General features: G+C 37.9%; 2 protein-coding genes across 6 annotated transcripts in view; one reads left to right on the forward strand and one right to left on the reverse strand.

Moving 5' to 3' along the window:
* The window catches only part of LOC134211060 (N-alpha-acetyltransferase 60), a 36,218-nt gene that overhangs the window by 11,318 nt on the left and 6,513 nt on the right, over window positions 1-18,387 (reverse strand). For all 5 annotated transcript variants that reach the window (XR_009978918.1, XM_062687625.1, XM_062687627.1 and 2 more), the window contains one exon: window positions 50-270. Coding sequence is in view for 4 of the 5 variants with exons in the window: in XM_062687625.1 (XP_062543609.1) it covers window positions 50-270 (221 nt within the window). In the remaining variant the exon portion in view is untranslated. The remainder of the gene's footprint in view (window positions 1-49; window positions 271-18,387) is intronic.
* On the forward strand, window positions 7,586-16,263 carry LOC134215347 (uncharacterized). The gene is made up of 7 exons (XM_062694557.1): window positions 7,586-7,686; window positions 8,236-8,323; window positions 8,381-8,440; window positions 9,864-10,022; window positions 10,175-10,333; window positions 13,342-15,333; window positions 15,396-16,263. The coding sequence occupies exons 2-6, from the start codon at window positions 8,266-8,268 to the stop codon at window positions 15,330-15,332; spliced, it is 2,427 nt and encodes an 808-aa protein (XP_062550541.1). The 5' UTR covers window positions 7,586-7,686; window positions 8,236-8,265; the 3' UTR covers window position 15,333; window positions 15,396-16,263.

The following is an 18,387-nucleotide window of genomic DNA, read 5'->3' on the forward strand; positions in this document are numbered from 1 at the left end:
CCTATAGATTAAAGTTGCATTAAGTTTTAAACACTATGAACCCACTTACCCTCTTCGTTCGTAGAAAAGTATTGCGGTTTGGTTGGTCGTTAGCACATGCAAGAATATGGCCTTTACTTTATGGCGCTCGGCCGTCGTTAGGTGGTTGATGAGAGAATCCAGCAGTAGTGATCCAATTCCATTTTGACGGTATTTGCGATGTACGCCCAATGATAAAATATAACCTATGTCGGCGTCCCGGCCCATTGATTCCGACAGGATTCCTCGGTCCTAAAAGGAAGATATTTTTAAAACCTGCCAATCAGTGCAACTTTTTTTAATGCTCTTTTTGTCCCCTTGGGCACTACGCGAGTAGATTCCTTTATTATTATTTTATTTATACCAACTACTACGCTAACTCTTGGTTAGGGCATAAGCATAGGCTGATATCTTATCTTTGCACACATTACACTAATGCTAATTGTTAATGCTATTTACACGCTGACCTTGCAAAACATATTTTGGTAGAAGCCAAACTACCACACGCCAAAGTATGATACTCGCCAGAATGTAGTACTTTGTCCTTAACCCTCCTTAGACTTTCTCAAAAACTACAGGCTGTGGGATGCCTCTTTGCGATGATCTATTGGATTTTTAACCCTGGAAGTACCAACCCCTGCAAAAAGCGTGGAACGGCAACTTTACCCAGATATATCTTAGTTGTTTTTAGTCCAATTGTCATGATTCTTTCCAGTTACAATCTGTAGGATATCAGGATTTCGTTAGTAACTACAGATTATAAATCCGTACATTGGCCGCAGAGAACCAGCTGGAATATTCTGTTCCACGCTTTTTGCAACACTTCTTCTTCTTCTTATTATTGGCATTACATCCCCACACTGGGACAGAGCCGCCTCGCAGCTTAGTGTTCATTAAGCACTTCCACAGTTATTAACTGCGAGGTTTCTAAGCCAGGTTACCATTTTTGCATTCGTATATCATGAGACTAGCACGATGATACTTTTATACCCAGGGAAGTCGAGACAATTTCCAATCCGAAAATTGCCTAGACCGGCACCGGGAATCGAACCAAGCCACCCTCAGCATGGTCTTGCTTTGTAGCCGCGCGTCTTATCGCAACACTTACAAGTCGCAATATGCTTGTTTCGAATTGGAACCATCAAACATTTTGTGCCAAATAAAAATTAACATTATGTTTCATCAATAGTTAGTTTTATCTGTGTTTCTAAAAATCCAGTTTGTGAAAAATAAACAATAAAAATAAATAATTTCCTTATACCGAGAAAACACGATTAGAAATTGGATGATTGTGTGCAGTTTATAAGATTATGGTCACTGGGGGAAACGAAGCTGGATCGCGGCGCAAGTGCGATGGTCAGGCTGAATACTGCAATCTGAATTGGTAAAGGTATGACGATATATCAAATTTTGGAATTTGAAATTCTGGATTTATATTGATTTATTTGGTATGATGGTCGAGAGATAATCAATAAAAAAATGTTATTACCTATTTGAAAATCAATAGATTAAAAGCCGTTCGCTAGGGTACGAACAAGTATGAAGCGACAGAATGTGAATGGGTGGCATAGATACCATCTATTGAATAACACAATCGACGCGGGAATCTTCTTGCCTAACGTCCTGGTTGTGGGCGGCGACAAATTTAGGAACTAAGGAGAGATCTAAGAATGTTTGAATTCAGGAATCTAGAAACATGGGAATTCGCGATTTTAGAAATTGAGCAATTTATAAAATTAGGGATTCAGAAATTTATAAATTTGGGAATCCAGGAATCTGAGAATTTAGGAATTTGTGAGTTTAGGAGTTTAGGAATTTGGGAATTCAGGAATTATCGTTGAATACCTTCTAGAGTTCTTCCCGAAACACATCGTGCAGATCCTTCAAGATTCCATTCAGGAGAATCCCACAAAAATTACTCCTATTATTCCTGGAAGAAGAATTTCTGGAGGAGCCCCAGATAGAATTTTTGAAGGAACAGAAACAAATCTGAAAGAACTTCACAAGAAAACCCTGGAAATGCTCCTGAAAAATCAAAGGAGAAATATTTGGAGGAACAACGGGTGGATCTACTAGTAATTTCTGGAGGAGCTCCAAGAGGAGGAGAAACTCCAGGAAGGAATCCTGGGGGAGCTACAAGAATAATTCCTAAAATTTATCCTGAATTTCGCCAGAAATTCATTCGGAAATCATTTTGGATTCCCCCAGACATTGATTCTGAATTCGCATAGGAATTGATTCTGAATTTCCCCAGGAAATGATTCTGACTTCCCCAGCAATTTATTCAGAATTCCTCCAGGAATTGATTCTGAATTTCTCCAGGAATTGATTCTGAATTCCCCCAGAATGATTCTGAATTCCCCCAGGAATTAATTTTGGATTCCCCCTAGAATTGATTCTAAATTTCCCTAGGAATTCATTCTGAATTCCTCCAAGATATGATTCTGAATTCCTCCAGGAATTAATTCTGAATTCCTCCAGGAATTGATTCTGAACTCCCCCAGGAATTGATTCTGAATTTTCCAAGGAATTCATTCTAAATTCCCCCAAAAATGGAGCTTTTCCAGAAATTACTTCTGGAGTTCCTCCGGGAATTCCTGCTAGAGTTCCTGCAGGGAATCCTCCTGGAGATCCAACTGAAAATTTTTTTTGGGGAGTTCAGAATGAAAATTCTGAACAAATTCCTGGGGAGATTCAGTATCTAATTTCTGGAGGAAATCAATGTGAATTCCCGGTAGAATTTAGAATAAATTGCCTAGGAAATTCAGAATGAATTCCTGGTAGAATTTAGAATGAATTCCTGGTAGAATTTAGAATGAATTCCGGGGGAAACTCAGAAAGAATTTCAGGATGATTTTTTTTTTTTGAAATTCAGGAAGAATTCCCGGATGAGATCTCCAGAAGTAATCTCTGGAGGAGCACCAAGTAGAATTTTAGGAAATGCATCCTGAACTTCTTCCTGAAAATCCTTCAGTTGTTCTTCTTCTTGTTCGTCTAGTTTATCTACTGGTGTATGTCGATGTTTGGTCATCGGAAGCGTGAATAATGAAGAGATCGATAAAGTGTTCAATTGCTTACATCAAAAGTGCGGAATTACGTCACTTGGCGCCGTTCGGCACTTTCTGGATTACGAGATACTGAAGGAAAGATGGATGTTACACGTTGAGTTTGACGTCGTACATCGAAAGCTTGCTCCGGAAGTATAAAATGGAAGATTCGCAACCAGTACAAACACTGATAAAAACAGGATACACTTTGAATAATCCGGACAGCAAACCGTTCAAAGATCATACGCAATATCGAAGCTTGGTCGGTGCCTTACTGTATCTGGCCGTCAATGCTAGACCAGACTTATCATTGAGTGTAGGTCTCTTAGGAAGAAAAGTAAGCCAACCAAATAACATAGAGTGGTCTGCAGCAAAGCGTATTCTTCAGTATCTCAACTCAACGAATGACTGGGGACTACGGTATGTACCGAAGGATAACTGGAAACTAGTCGGATATACTGACTCTGACTGGGCTGGAGACAGGCAGAGAAGGCGTTCAACGACAGGTTTTATCATTGGCGACAACAAGGGGGGGCTAGGGGGGCTAAGCCCTCCCTAGACACAAATTAGCCCTCCCTAGGATTTAAAAAGTCAGTTAGCAGTGATATCAGTTTTCAACATATAAGCATAATGAATTATTGAAAAATCTCGAAGACAAAAGAGTTATCTTTCATATTCACCCTATCATAATAAAATGAGTGGAAGACAAATAAGCATGTTTCTCATTTCTGAGAAAAATTTCTGCGTGGGAGTAAAATTGCCCTTGGTGTTAATTATGAAAAGGGTATGTATCCAAGGGTGTATCTTATTGCTTTGAAAGCATCAAAGTAAGCAAAGCAATCGTGGTACCTCGCCAGCAATCAAAGACATGTGGTCAACCATAACGGACTGGAGTGATAGTTTATCTGCAGACTTCCGCTTGCCTAGCAGGATGATAATATTTAATATTCCCATCAGCATTCGAGAAGGATTCTCATTAGAATCCGAGAAGAATTTTTCATAGGAATCTCTAAAGAATTACTTTCAGAATCATCGAAATATGTACTCCAACCGGTATCAAAAAGAATTCACACTGGATTCCTTTCGGTATCGATGATTCGGAGTCTCTCGACGTTTTACCTTGGAATCCTTCAAAGATTTACGTCGAAATCCCTCGACGAGTTGCTTCGGAGTTATTCGACGACGGTTCGATAACGATGACGGTTGTACGATGATGCTTAGTTGACGATAAAGTGAGCGTTGAATCAACGTTATCGTTATCGAGTGTTCGTTGATTTATCGATAATTATCGAGTTAACTGTAACAGGTACTATAGTTAAAAGTACAAATATTCACTAGTTGGGCTTGCAATATCTATTTTGAATATTGTATCGCCTTAGGGCTGTGCATATACCACGTGGACAAGTTTTGGTCAGTTTTAGATACCCACCTCCCCAGCGTGGACATCAGCTCATATAAATTTTACAAAAATTGCATAGATCGTGGACATTTGCCATACACCTCCTCCCCTCTAAACTGCTCACGTGGTATATGGACAGCCTTTTATAATATTCAGAAACACCTTTAAATCCTGAAATTTGATTGGGATTTAAGGAGGTTACCGAATTGACCAAAACAAATTTCTTACAGAGTCGCAATTTCTTACAGAGAATCTGAGAGCATTTTTAATCATTCCTATTCTTGTTTACGGACGAACGAAACTTTTGCTGGCGTAAACGAGAATGCGCATCAGTTTTCGTTCGAAAAGGCGTTTGAACGTATACAAGAATGAGGGTGAATGTCTATACTTGATGTTTAATCTAGCATGATCAACAAAACTTCTATTTGAAGATCCACTCATTTATATGATTATTTTATGACTCACAGAGTAGACCAATCTCCTTAGCCTTACCGAATCATATTGAATAGGTGACAAGGATAACCCACCATTATATGGAGAGTATATTTACTCGGTCCAGGTGCTCTATGCCTGGAATGCAACATTACAGATCGGTGCATCAAATAAATTTCTAGTACTTGGATTGCAATATATTGCCGAGGGGTTCCGATTACAGCTGAATATTTCTATGAGGTGAACCGGTCAAGGGCCGAAAACCTCATTAATAAAGACAATAAAAAAAAAGCTGAATATTCTTGACAACGGAAAGTCATTATGTGCCTTAAGTAAATCCGTCTGTGTAGTGCAAACTTCCGCGATATTTTTATCGGAACACCTAGGCTGCATAGTGAAAAAAAAAATCACTTAACCACCAACAGAACACCTCCTTTCCCTTCGTGTCATAGAGTAGCAGGCATTAAGCAATAATTCTAGAGTGCCCGCTTCAATTAACTCTGGTCAACCAGCTGCAAACAATTTGTTTCATTCTCGGCTGTCAAAATTTTACCCCAACTTTGTTCGCGTAATCTACACTGAACCAAAATCTCCGCCTCATAACGACTGACAGTCGATTCGCTGCCGCCCCTTAACGATAGTAATTTGTGATTCGGATGATCAGCATTCGATTTCCCCTCTCACTAGTGAAAACGATCCGAATGACTCTCATCTCATTTTCATAATATGGAGAAGATGGTTGCCAGATGAAAAGAATTCAAATGATGTCTGTAAAAAGTATGGTTTTTGAATGATCTCAACTCGGATTTTCATGTTTTTTCTTATTATTGCACATAGCTTTGATTCTGGTATTTTTTCCGATAAATGATTGATGGAGAAAATTAAACACTAATTTAAAACAATTTTATTGTGACTTTTTACACATAGATAATAATTTTCATAATAAATTAACAATCATATAAAATTTAGTTTAGAGAAGCACGAATAATCCATACAGCTCTAAACAACACAAACATAATGGCTGGTTTGAGGAGCATGATGAACACGGTACTCTCCGACGAATTCCATGCTTCGTGGTCAGATTGAATTCACTTTGGCCAGCTTCGAAGCACAATATTGTGGCGGCATAATCGCATACTGTAAATAAATATCGTTTTTAAAACCATAATATGCACATATATATTAATAGCTCACCTGATAAAGTAGAATAAAATAGAAATAAATTCAAACAACCGAAAACCCGTCACAAATTTTTCTGCAAGCTGATACGTCGCACAAATTTGTTCAAATGATAAAAAAACATTAACGTTGGTAACCGGCTTTGAGCTCAGTCAGTACACTGAAAATAATCTACACGCTTGTTCAATGTTCTTTTCCACGTAGATCTAACGTGTTTTATAACCCGCCATTTTCACTAACATTCCACGTCAGTTTCAATATCCTTTGTCACGTGTATCTAACGTGTCTTATTATTGTTCATTTTGACTAGCGATCCACGTTAAACTCATCGTAATTTCAATTGAATCGACACCACTTGCCGATCCTGTTCAATATAACGTGTTTTGAACATCGTTTCCTATCGGTTTAGTATATTGAATCTTGTTTAAAAATAAGAAAAGAAAAACCTTGTTGTGATGTCATACTGCATCAGACGATATTCAGCGTATCCAAACCGGACAGGAACATCAACACAAGTTATTTTACTAGAAAGGTAGGTTCAATGTCAATTTTTTCCTGAATTCTTATGGATTATTGACGAATTTCAGATATACAAGTACATCTAAAACGAGTGAACGCAGCCAGCACGGTCTCGAGGGGAATGACATAAGTTTACCGGCGGCCCATCTTGTGCGGGTTTTGGTGTGATTTAATTTGTGATTTGTAAATTATACAAGGTATCCGCCACATGCATGCAAAAATAAATAAATAATGGTAAAAATGTGATAACTGGCTAATTCTAAAATGTGTTTTATTTGTGTTCGTACATTGCTTACAATTTGGAGCTGATACAACCCAATAGCACCCTTCCAGACGTTTCCTACAAAAACAATTCATAGAGATTTAACGTGTTTTTCATTTTTATTCTTTATGTTCTACAAATGCATCGAACTTTTGTTTTTTGACATTTGGAACTGGAATTACACGTTATTCTACTATGAATTTCAACTAGTGAAAATGTATGTGTGTAACCAGTGGGATTGGCGTGTATAATGTTTTCAGTGTAGTAAAAGGAAAAACACAGGAAACCCGAATGATTGTCGTTAGCGGGCGAAACAGCGATGCCAGATCTACGGAAATTTCCGTAGATCTACGGAATTGGAGGCTTTCTACGGATCTACGGATCCGTATATAAAATCTACGGAAATATGAAAATTTCTGCGGAAATCTACGGATTTTTTTTCTTAGTGAACATTATTTATTAAATACATTTCCAAATAAACTATTTGCAATTTTTTTTCGTAGTTTATTTTGAGAGTGTAATAAAAGGCCTTTTCAAAAACTCGGCTAATTTTAGCATAACGTGAAAAATGACATTTTCCCCGATGAAAACAAAACACACTTGCCGACGTTTAGCCATCTTTCTCTTGCAAACGCATCAATAGAGAAAAAAGAGAAATAGGAAACTCTTTGGAAGAAAATAAATCCTATACTCCCATGCGCTTGAAGGAGAAGGATGATGAAACATCAGCAACTGTTGTTGGCACCGTTGGCACAAAATAGTCAAGCTGCAACACGTTTTTTGATCGACTCGATGGTTTTTTGATCGAAGTACTGAGCAGTGAGTAGTGTACGCGAATCTAGGATAGGATGTGACAATTCAATTTTGACTGCCTTGTTGTTTCTTCAGTCGGTTGCTTCGACGAGGTGGTGGCCAGTGCTTCCAAATCATTTTTATGCAAAATCCGTCAAATAATTTGTTATTAAATTTGATGTTTTCTCGTCAATTTCTTCCATCATTCATCGTAAAAAATGTTACGTACTAACAGAAACAAGTTTTTACGTGGAATTAGACTAGTTTGGTGAAAATGGTTGAAATGTGGTTAATTATGCTTCAAATCGAGTGTTTTAAATTAGCATAACCTTTGAGAATCATGGATATATCATTTACAGTCCAGGATAAATTAATTTTACACAAAAAATCTATAAATTTTTTTGGCGTATTTTTGATGAAAATCATTTTTATGCACTATCAACACGGCCAAGTTAACAATAAGCTACCCTTCTAAAATAAGCCACCGCTGATCGAAGTAATCGATTGTCATTTTCACCCAATCAGCAACCGATACTGACAGAAAATCGTTACAATTTTTTATGACTTATTGTCACATCCTATCCTAGACGCGAATCAATTCAATAAAGAGCGAAACTATGAGCGTCGCCCAAAAAAATACGATTAATTCGTATTTCCAGCGTATCAATGAAAAACGTAAGTTGTAATTTAGGAAATGTAAGTATTTTTTTCATAATTTTTATCCATTTTCAGGAAAAAAACAATCATCGATCACTGCCGATTCGATCCGATCCGATTCGGCAGGCGACCAAGGTAAGCTCACAGTCTGTCTCGACCTAATTGATTAATGTTGCGTTTCTCGTGCAAAAATGAACATTTAATAGAAGGCCTGAATTCAATCAATTATATTTATGTATTATACCAAGAATCCTTTCACAAATTACCTAATGCTGTAGGTGCAGGGTGGGGGTTAGATCCATACAAGAAGTGTTACGAGGGGAAGGGTGGGGGTCCATAATCATATTAAGCGTTATGTAATTCGTGAAAAAACCCCGATCAACTCAACTCGACCAACTGAGTTGATGCTGTGTGTGTATGTACGCCCGCAAAAAAATCGCAAACCTTAACCCACATACTCAACCGCGAAACAAGTTGCGTTCGTCAGGGAATCCTATGCAATTCAATAGACGATTGCACGAGCCAAAAACTCCATATCAAGCATATTTTTTCATAACGACGTATGTAACAAAAGTAAACAAAACGGGGTTTTTGATACAACGTGACAATCACACACGGCTTTATATAATACGCATCGATTTCACTGATTTCAGATCTTAAAATTCTTTAATTCAATCTTTTTGCGAATCGACGTATGTAAAAATTTCTATTTTTGAAGTCTCACTGTTACATACGTCGCTTTAACATATGGGAACTAAGAGCGACCTATGTAACAAAAAAGCAAAACAAAACAAAACTGCAGTTGCGTCAATCGTGCAGTATGGAAAACCGACCAATGTACATCGACGAACGTGCAGCATACCGGTGTATGTATAATTTTATCGTTTTTCACAGTGAATTTGAATGAACTGAGCTATGATGTAAAGCCCGCTTATTACGTGTCATGTAATGATGCATGCCAGCGGAAAGTATTGAAAAAAGATTTAGTTTTAAAACAGTTTTAGAAAAGTTTTGCCAACTTTCTGCAAAGGATTTCTCGAATTCTCATAATTGTTACATACGTCGTTATGAAAAATTATGCTTGATATCTTCTTCTTCTTCTTATTGGCATTACGTCCCCACACTGGGACAGAGACGCCTCGCAGCTTAGTGTTTTTTAAGTACTTTCACAGTTATTAACTGCGAAGTTTCTAAGACAGGTTACCATTTTTGCATTCATATATCATGAGGCTAACACGATGATACTTTTATGCCCAGGGAAGTCGAGACAATTTCCAATCCGAAAATTGCCTAGACCGGCACCGGGAATCGCACCCAGCCACCCTCAGCATGGTCTTGCTTTGTAGCCGCGCGTCTTACCACACGGCTAAGGAGGGCCCAAAAACTCCATATAAAAAAATATAAACTGCCCTCATGAAACTTCACTCGCCATTTGAACACGGGTAAAAAAAATTGTCATGACATCATGATGCAATGGTTCACGCACGAGAAAGGCAATATAAAGGCTTTTGTAGTGTAAAATATTTGCTCAACAATCAATTTGATTTTACTATTTTAGGAAAAATTACTGGTGAGTGCAAAAGCAACGGGACCGAGACGTCTAACCGAAACGCTTCCGATCTTCAAGCAAGTGGCGATCAACAGACGGGTAACGCCAATGAAACCTCTCTCGACCTTAAGGCAAATGATGGCAAAACAAAACTTGCGAAGAGCTCTGGTATGTTCTTTTTTATTAGATTTTTTTTTGTGATTGTCTTCCCCTGAAAATTATAAGGTTAATTTTGCCCATTTTTATCGCTAGGGTAACACTAGTTACCCATATTTGTTACACATATTTGCTCAACAATCAATTCGATTTTACAATTTTAGGAAAAAATACTAGTGAGTGCGAACGCAACGGGACCGAGACATCTAACCGAAACGCTTCCGATATTCAAGCAAGTGGCGATCAACAGACGGGTAACGCCAACGAAACCTCTCTCGACCTTAAGGCAAATGATGGCAAAACAAAACTTGCGAAGAGCTCTGGTATGTTCTTTTTCATTAGGTTTTTTTTTGTGATTGTCTACCCCTAAAAATTATAAGGTTAAATTTGCCTATTTTTATCGCTAGGGTAACACTAGTTCTTAACCCTTTCTGTCCCATGGTAGCTGTAGAGCTCCATCAAATTTTGCACCTTTCAACATTCATTGAATTATTTCAACAACAAAAAGCAGTATTTTGCACAACTTTATGGTTTCATTAGATTGCAAATATAATCAATTTGAGGTAGAAATAGGAAAACTATTAAAACAATCAAGTAACTATTGATTTACAATCATTTTTTTTCCGTTTTGCATTAATTTTAGCCATGCTCAATAACTTTTGTTCTAGCATTTTTTCCATAGGTATTCCTTCCTATTGAAATCTTTGAAAAAAGGCGTGGGAAAGAGAGGGTTAGACAGACAGGTACAGACATAATATTTCTTTGAGGCACAGAATCATGACTCATCGTTATATTCAGCAATATAGGCGTTTGTGCTTATATGCAACACCATTTAACAATTATTTGCTATGCAACTAAATTAAAACTTGAAGGAGTAAGCATGACTAAGAAGGTATAAGTTTACTAGAATATAACAATAAGGGATGGTTATCATTCATATGTCTCAACCTATTTTAGAGCTTGAGCATGTTGACAAGAACAATCGCAATTGCAGGTAACCAATGGATGGGGTATGGGATTTTCCTTCTATTTGCTCTAGTACTTTGAATGATCAATAAGGACGCTGGCCACGTTCAAACGGTTTATCTAGAATGGAAAGAAATTTTTGCAGTCACTCACCCATTACAAACCTCTGAACTTGCCATGAGCTTATGAGGAATTTAATTCAATGGCATAGGTTCGTCTTGGCTAATGGGTTGCTTATGTTCTTCTCTATATAATAAACATGAAATGGTCTGTGTTCGTATCCGCATAACTCTAAAACGGCTGGATGGATTTTCTTCATTCCTTCAGGAGATATAATCGCCATTGTTTTTGACGGTTTTGTATGATATTTCCTAATACAAAAATCATTGTGTATATCGTGAAAAACTAAAATTAAGATTTGTGTGGAAATTTCGTATGATCAGATAAGAACGTGCCTTTTCGCCTACTATGAAGGACAACGTCTGCCGGGTCGACAAGTGTGATATAGTAATGAATGTAAGTTGGATGCAGTATCGAGCTTTAGTTTATTTCGAATTCAAACAGTTACTAACTAGAATAGTAAAATTGTATAGGATAAAAAATGGAAATGGTATGAAGTCCATTTCCAATTCTAACGATAACAAGCACTTGGGAAATACATAGAAAGACACAAAATAGGAGAATGGAACGAGCCTACGTTGAACCCACGATCTCCTGACTTTTTTAAAACTTTATTAGAGTTTATTAAAACTAAAAACTAGCTGCCTCTGAAACAGAAGCAGCAATCATATGACCACGAAACCCCTTACCTTACCCCTTACGTCTCAACCTATTTGAACACTATCGGATATGAAGAAATCAGCTTCTTATTATTGGCATTACATCTCCCACTGGGATATTTCCATCTCCAAGCATTCATTCAGCACTTCCACAGTTGTTAACTGCAAGGTTTCTTAACAAAGTTGCCATTTTTTTATTCATATATCATGAAGCTAACACGATGATACTTTTATTGTCCAGGGAGCTCCAGAAAATTTACAACCTGAAAATTTCCTAAACCGGACTGGGAATCGGAACCGATTACCTTCAGCATGATCTTGCATTGTTGTCGCGCATCTTACCGCTAGGCTAAGTAAGCCATTAATATTATTTCATTCATTTTAACTATTTTTTAAACTTAAAGATGTATCAATTTGAGACACTGAGAACGTGCTTAGCAATGCGCAAATTGTGAAATTAAATGTAATAGTGCTATGCAACTTTATTTATGACAGGGGACGATCAATAGCATAAAGTAAACCTTTTATAGTTGCACAGCATTTTCATTTATCAATAAAAAATGAAGTTCATCCGGATTGAAAATATTACGAAGCCTCATGTTCATATGATAATCGTTTTGCGGTAGCATGTTTATTATTATTATAAATATAACTTTATTTTATTTCATTTCATAAGCTCTAATTGAATAACGTGATGTAATAATTGGGAAAAAAATGTTTGCTTCCACCTAGGATTTATATGCTTAGTTTAAATAGGGTAAGAGAAATGAGCAAGTAGCTCAACTTAAACGCAAATTAAATGCAAATTATACTGTCCATAGATGCATAAATCGGGACCGCTTTGCGATTTGGGCGTAACTTATGTTGTAAACAAACATTGAAAGGCAAATTCCTGCTAAAACAAGCATTTCATGAGGAAACCATGGTATGAATCCGACATATTGAGTTTTTCTCTACTAGATAAGGGAATTAGTTTAGGATGAAAACGCTTGCATTCTCCGGAATCCATGAAGCAATGTTTGTTTACAAAATAAGTTACGCCCAAAGCGCAAATCAGTCCCGAAATGTTGTGTGTTAATGGGTAGTATACATCTTCGTACAGCTGACTTGAATGAAAAAAAAGTTGGAAAAGGTTCAACTTTTGGCAAGTCAAATCGTAGCTACAGCTCACAAATAAGCAGCATATAATTCCCAATCATAGTTTATCCCTTTCTTTAGTATTAATTGCATTCAATCATATGGTGTTAAAATGGGATCACACAAGGTTAAAGTAATGCTACGTTTAGTTAGGGCAAGTGAATTGATCAACTCAGTTGAATTGACTGGCTAGAAGTTGAATAAAGTTCAACTTTATTCTTGTTCAAGTGAGTTCAACGAAGGTGTCTAGACGTTCAGTTTGCGTTTAATTAAAGCGACTCAATTTATTTGCCCTAACTGAACGTAGCATAACTTTTGTACGACTTGTTTTTTTTTAATATGAATTATATAAACTTTTCTTTGTCATGTGTCTTACTCGGGTATACCATACACTAGGGATTATGTATCTGAACATGGCAGTAATTCTAGATCTTGCTTACTTTTTATAGTTGTTAAACGATATGAACAAAAATACAAATCATCGTGGGAGAGCAAGTTGCCATGGCTGGAACAAAGAGGAGACCTTGCGTTCTGCAAAATTTGTGAAGTTTCCCTCAAATTTAAACATGGGGGTTTGAAAGATTTGAGAACTCACCAAATACAAGATAGCCACAAAAAGAATGCTTCGTATATAAATGTGAAGAAGTATGAAACTTTGGTCAAACTACTCCCTGCCGAGAAGAAGGTTATAGACGCCTGCATTAGAATTTGTTTACACGCTGTCGATAAAAACATATCTTTCCAAGCACTTGAAGGGCTGATTCCAACAATAAAATCGGCGTTTCCTGATTCAAAGATAGCCAGTTCCATGAAATTGCATCGAACAAAGGCGACAAGAATAGTTGTTGGAGTTACTGGTCAGACGCAAAAGGTTCGCTTGGTTGATATTCTGAAGCAACAGTTCTTCAGCATAATTGTCGACGAGTCAACGGATTATTCTTCAGAAAAAGTATTGTGTATTACGGTACGGTACTTCGATGAGCATGCAGGTCGTGTTCGGGATGCGTTTTATGACCTTGTACCTCTCAGTGCTTGCGACGCCACCTCTTTGTACAAAGCTGTAGAACATACATTTGTTGAGAATAATATCCCGTACAAAAACAATTTGATTGGAATCGGTAGTGACAACGCGGCTGTTATGGTTGGATCTAAGCATTCATTAACTACCCTCCTTCGACGTGATTGTCCTCATCTAGTAGGGGTACGGTGTATTTGCCACTCGCTGGCACTTTGTGCTTCAAATGCCACAAAGCAGCTCCCGGATTATTTAGAGCAGATGCTTAAGGATATCTACAGTTACCTATCTGCCAGTCCAGCTCGCTTGCAGCAGTTTGACAAAATACAATCAATGCTGGAATACAATCCAATAAGAGTTCCACGGATGCACGATGTGCGCTTTTTATCAAGAGGCCAGGTAGTAAAAGCGGTCGTAGCCAGGTACGAGCCATTAAAGATATACTTCGGATTCGCCACAACGGTGGACCATTTGTCAAATGCGGTGAAGATTCACAACAGCTTAACGGACCCAGTAACGGAAATCTTTCTGCTATTCCTTGATTTCATCTTACCATGTGTAGATGGTATAAACAAACTGTTCCAATCGGAGCAACCAGAAGTTTTATCGCTGCATTCCACATTGACGAGGAAAATTAAACAACTGTTGAGTTATTTCGTTAAATCCGAAGTAGTGAAATCGTATAAAATCTCTGATATTCGATTCCATCCGAGGGAAATTAAACCGCCGGGAGAAGTTTACCTGGGCGTTAAGGTGGCAGCAGTGCTAGATTCACCTTCTCACAATATCGACTCCGAAAGATTACTCGACGTTCAGAATAGATGTACGCGTTTTTACAAAGAGCTAGTTCAACAAATGTTGAATCGATTTCAACTGGAAAACGATATGTTTAAAAGTGTATCGATTTTGACGCCAAGTGCTATTATCTCGGGAAAGGGCGTTAGTCTGAGTACGGTACTTAAGCACTTTCCTACGGTGATCCTGACAAACGAATGGCAGAATATTGACAATGAATTTAATGAAATTAAGTGCCTAGATTTCAAAGCACTTGGCCTCTCTGAACATACCAACGACGAGGAATTCTGGCTGAAAATATTCGATATTCAAACGAATGATGGAAAAATAAAGTTTCCATTGATGGCAAAATTGATGAAGGCAATTTTGTCTCTGCCTCATTCATCGGCAGCCGCTGAAAGAATTTTTTCGGCACAAAATTTGAACAAAACAAAGTTACGCAACAAGCTCCGCAATAAGTCTATGGTCGGCATCTTACGCACGAAAGACTGGCTAAAAGTGCACGGCAGTCCGGAATCCGTTGAAATTCCACCAGATATGAGAGAAAAGTACAATAGTAAAATGTACGATACCGAGGAATGCGAAGCAGAAGAAGATTTTCGAGATGTATTAGAGTTGTTAAACGAATAAGGTTGGTTCTTAAACTTTTCATTACAACCAGAAATTGATTTGAACACTTGTTTTTATTTTCAGGCAGCACATAAACAACGTAATTGCTTGGCGTTATAGCTGATACAGCTGTGCCATCCCTATGTCCCGGCTTCGACAGCTGGACAGACAGAACGAAGAAGAAAAAGAAGAAGAAGAAGGATTTCATTACTATCAAATATCCACAAGATTTCCATAAGAAAGACTGATAATAGAAGAATAGCCCTAAGGGCTGCAACTTGAATCGCCTATCGCCTCAAACTGGCTGTTCAATTCAACATCGAACTGAATAGAAATCACGAAAACATACTTTAATATACTCCAACCCTATGGTCAACTATTTTTCATATCCTCTATATATTTTAAAAATCGAAAACAAATGCAAAAAGTACTGCAGTGTGAACTTGGCTGTCTACAGTGTTTTAAAGTTCCATTTAAAACAAATCTAATACTTTTCATTTCTACCGTTTCCATTTGCCATCAATAACCATTAAAAGATAACAATATTTCCGCCTTACATACTATACTTTGCTCTATAGGTAGAAGTTTACCAGTTCAATAGGTAGATTTGGTTTCACTCTTTGCGTAACTTTATATAATATACTCTGAATTGCCGCACTTTCGATTATCAGTCTTAAATGTTAAAAATAGTTAAAGGCATCGAAAATATGGGTTCTCTGAGAAGCCTGTACGAACTGTGAATGTGTGACTACGTAGCTAGGTAGAACCCGTAACTTCTAGATATGTTCTCAACAACAAAACTTACAAGACTGATCACATATCAACATATTGATACTCCGCTCAAAACAACAATTAGCCATTTATTCAGTTTTCTTGGCGTAACGCTAAAAATATTGAAAACGGTTTCATGACAGATTTTCTGTGTTAAGCCATTTTGCCCTGCAAGTGTGTTAAAGACCATTCTCCCCTACCATACACCCCACCAGTCAATTAACACTATATCATAAATAGACACTATATCATAAATGAATCAAATGGCCCGGTGTATATTGATAGAAAGTAGTGAAATCGTGCAATAATTGATTGGTTTTGTAAAAAAAAATGTGTTCGACAATAGAGTACAAATCAATATTCAAATCCGTTGTAAATTATCAACTTATTAGCCTCCAAAATGTACCATAATTTCGTGACGGTCTCATTTTTTTGAAATTCTGCAATATATCCCCATATCCGTATCGAAAACAAAGACGTAGTCCTACGTCAACATATTGACGGTAAACGTCAAAAAATTTTGAGCCAATCTACGGAATTGATGTTGAAGTAATCTGGCATCGCTGGGGCGAAACCAAAACAAATATCATCCGCATGTCGAATGACATTCGGCTAATATGTCGAGTAACCCGAATATGATGTGTTAAGCTATTTGATAACGGATTGTAAATCATTCTTTTCCAGATGATTTTTATCTGAATCTGAGGAATGTGGAAATCGCTTTGCACAATCATTTGATGGCAGAACGATGTGCTTAATCAATAGGATGGATTACAGTTCAGTCGATATAAGGATGGGGTTCTGGCTCAGTGAGTAACCCCATTATCGCCAAATTATCGAGTTAACTTACGTTAAATTATCGAACTCCGATAATAATTCAGTTGATTCATCGTTATCGTAGCAACGTAGAATTCACGATGATCAGAATTCACACTGGATTCCTTTCGGTATCGATGATTCGGAGTCTCTCGACGTTTTACCTTGGAATCCTTCAAAGATTTGCGTCGAAATCCCTCGACGAGTTGCTTCGGAGTCATTCGACGATTCGCATCAGAATACATCGACGGTTTGCTTCGGAATTCCTCGAATATTTAGTTCGGACTCTCTCGACAATTTATTTCGGGATCTCACAACGATTTGCTTTAACATCCCTGGAAGATTCCCTTCGGAATCACTGGAGGATTATTTACGGAACCCCGTCGGTATTCCTGAAGGATGAATGTTATCTAAAAGATTCTCATTTGAATCCCTGGAACATTCCCGTCGGAATCGCTGAAATTTTCCCACAAGGGTGTTCATCGAATTCCTTGGAGGATTCCCGTAGGAATCCTTGGAGGAATGTTGATTTTTTTCCTGCTCTCAATTTTAGTTGTTGTAGCAATCATCGGCAGATAAACAAAAACACTTCGATACTGTGGGCTACTCAAGGGTCCCGTATGCCTGTCACTGGCGAACAAAGCACGTGTACTCTGCACCGAAGCTTAGAACCACTGTTAGGGCGCAATCGTCAATGCGAACATATTTATATTCGGTTAGTTACTGCAAATAAATTCTTTTCCGAGTCCCTTTGATCAAGCAGGTATCTCAAGCATACCACATCGTTTTATTGCTGCATGATTGAGTGTTTGATTTTTATAAATATCGAAAACAAAAGTGTGCATAAAAATTTCCTCGCCATAAGAAAAAGATGGTACAGATTTAACACTGTTTACATTTGAGAACCAAATCCAAATGTCGCACATGTCGTCAGTCCTTCTCCCCTTGGGGCTACTACAGAAAATATGTGCTTGAGAAAAGAGCATATGGATGAGTGTGATTGATCCGCAATCGCCTTCGATGGTCGGATTTATCATATTATCACTAAGATAACTTAATGAAGTAGTAAAACGTTCGAATTTTTTTGAAAAGAAGCTCAAAATAGAGAAAATATATGAAGGGACATCGGTTACGCCAATGGTGTTATGTTCTTTTATGGCGACGGTGCCGCGGTTAGCTGGATGAGCAAGGTTCGGGTGCACTCTCATCTCCAGAGGCGGAATACAAACAATGCGCTCACATCGGAAAGTCAAGAAGCCATATGGTTGAGGTGTCTGCTGACGGGGCTAGGATATCCCCAAACAAAGCCAACTACAGTTCACGAAGACAATCAGGGGTGTATTAGTTTCGTCAAGGCGGAGAGGGCGAGTGGTCGCGTTAAACACATTGACACCAAACGACATATCGTCTGCGGCAATGTGAGCAGAACGTTGTAAGAATTGTATACTGTCCGACTAATCGAGCGGTTCTCAACCTGGGGTACATGTAC

The sequence above is a fragment of the Armigeres subalbatus genome, chromosome 2 (assembly GCF_024139115.2).
Source record: "Armigeres subalbatus isolate Guangzhou_Male chromosome 2, GZ_Asu_2, whole genome shotgun sequence".
Lineage (NCBI taxonomy): Eukaryota > Metazoa > Arthropoda > Insecta > Diptera > Culicidae > Armigeres > Armigeres subalbatus.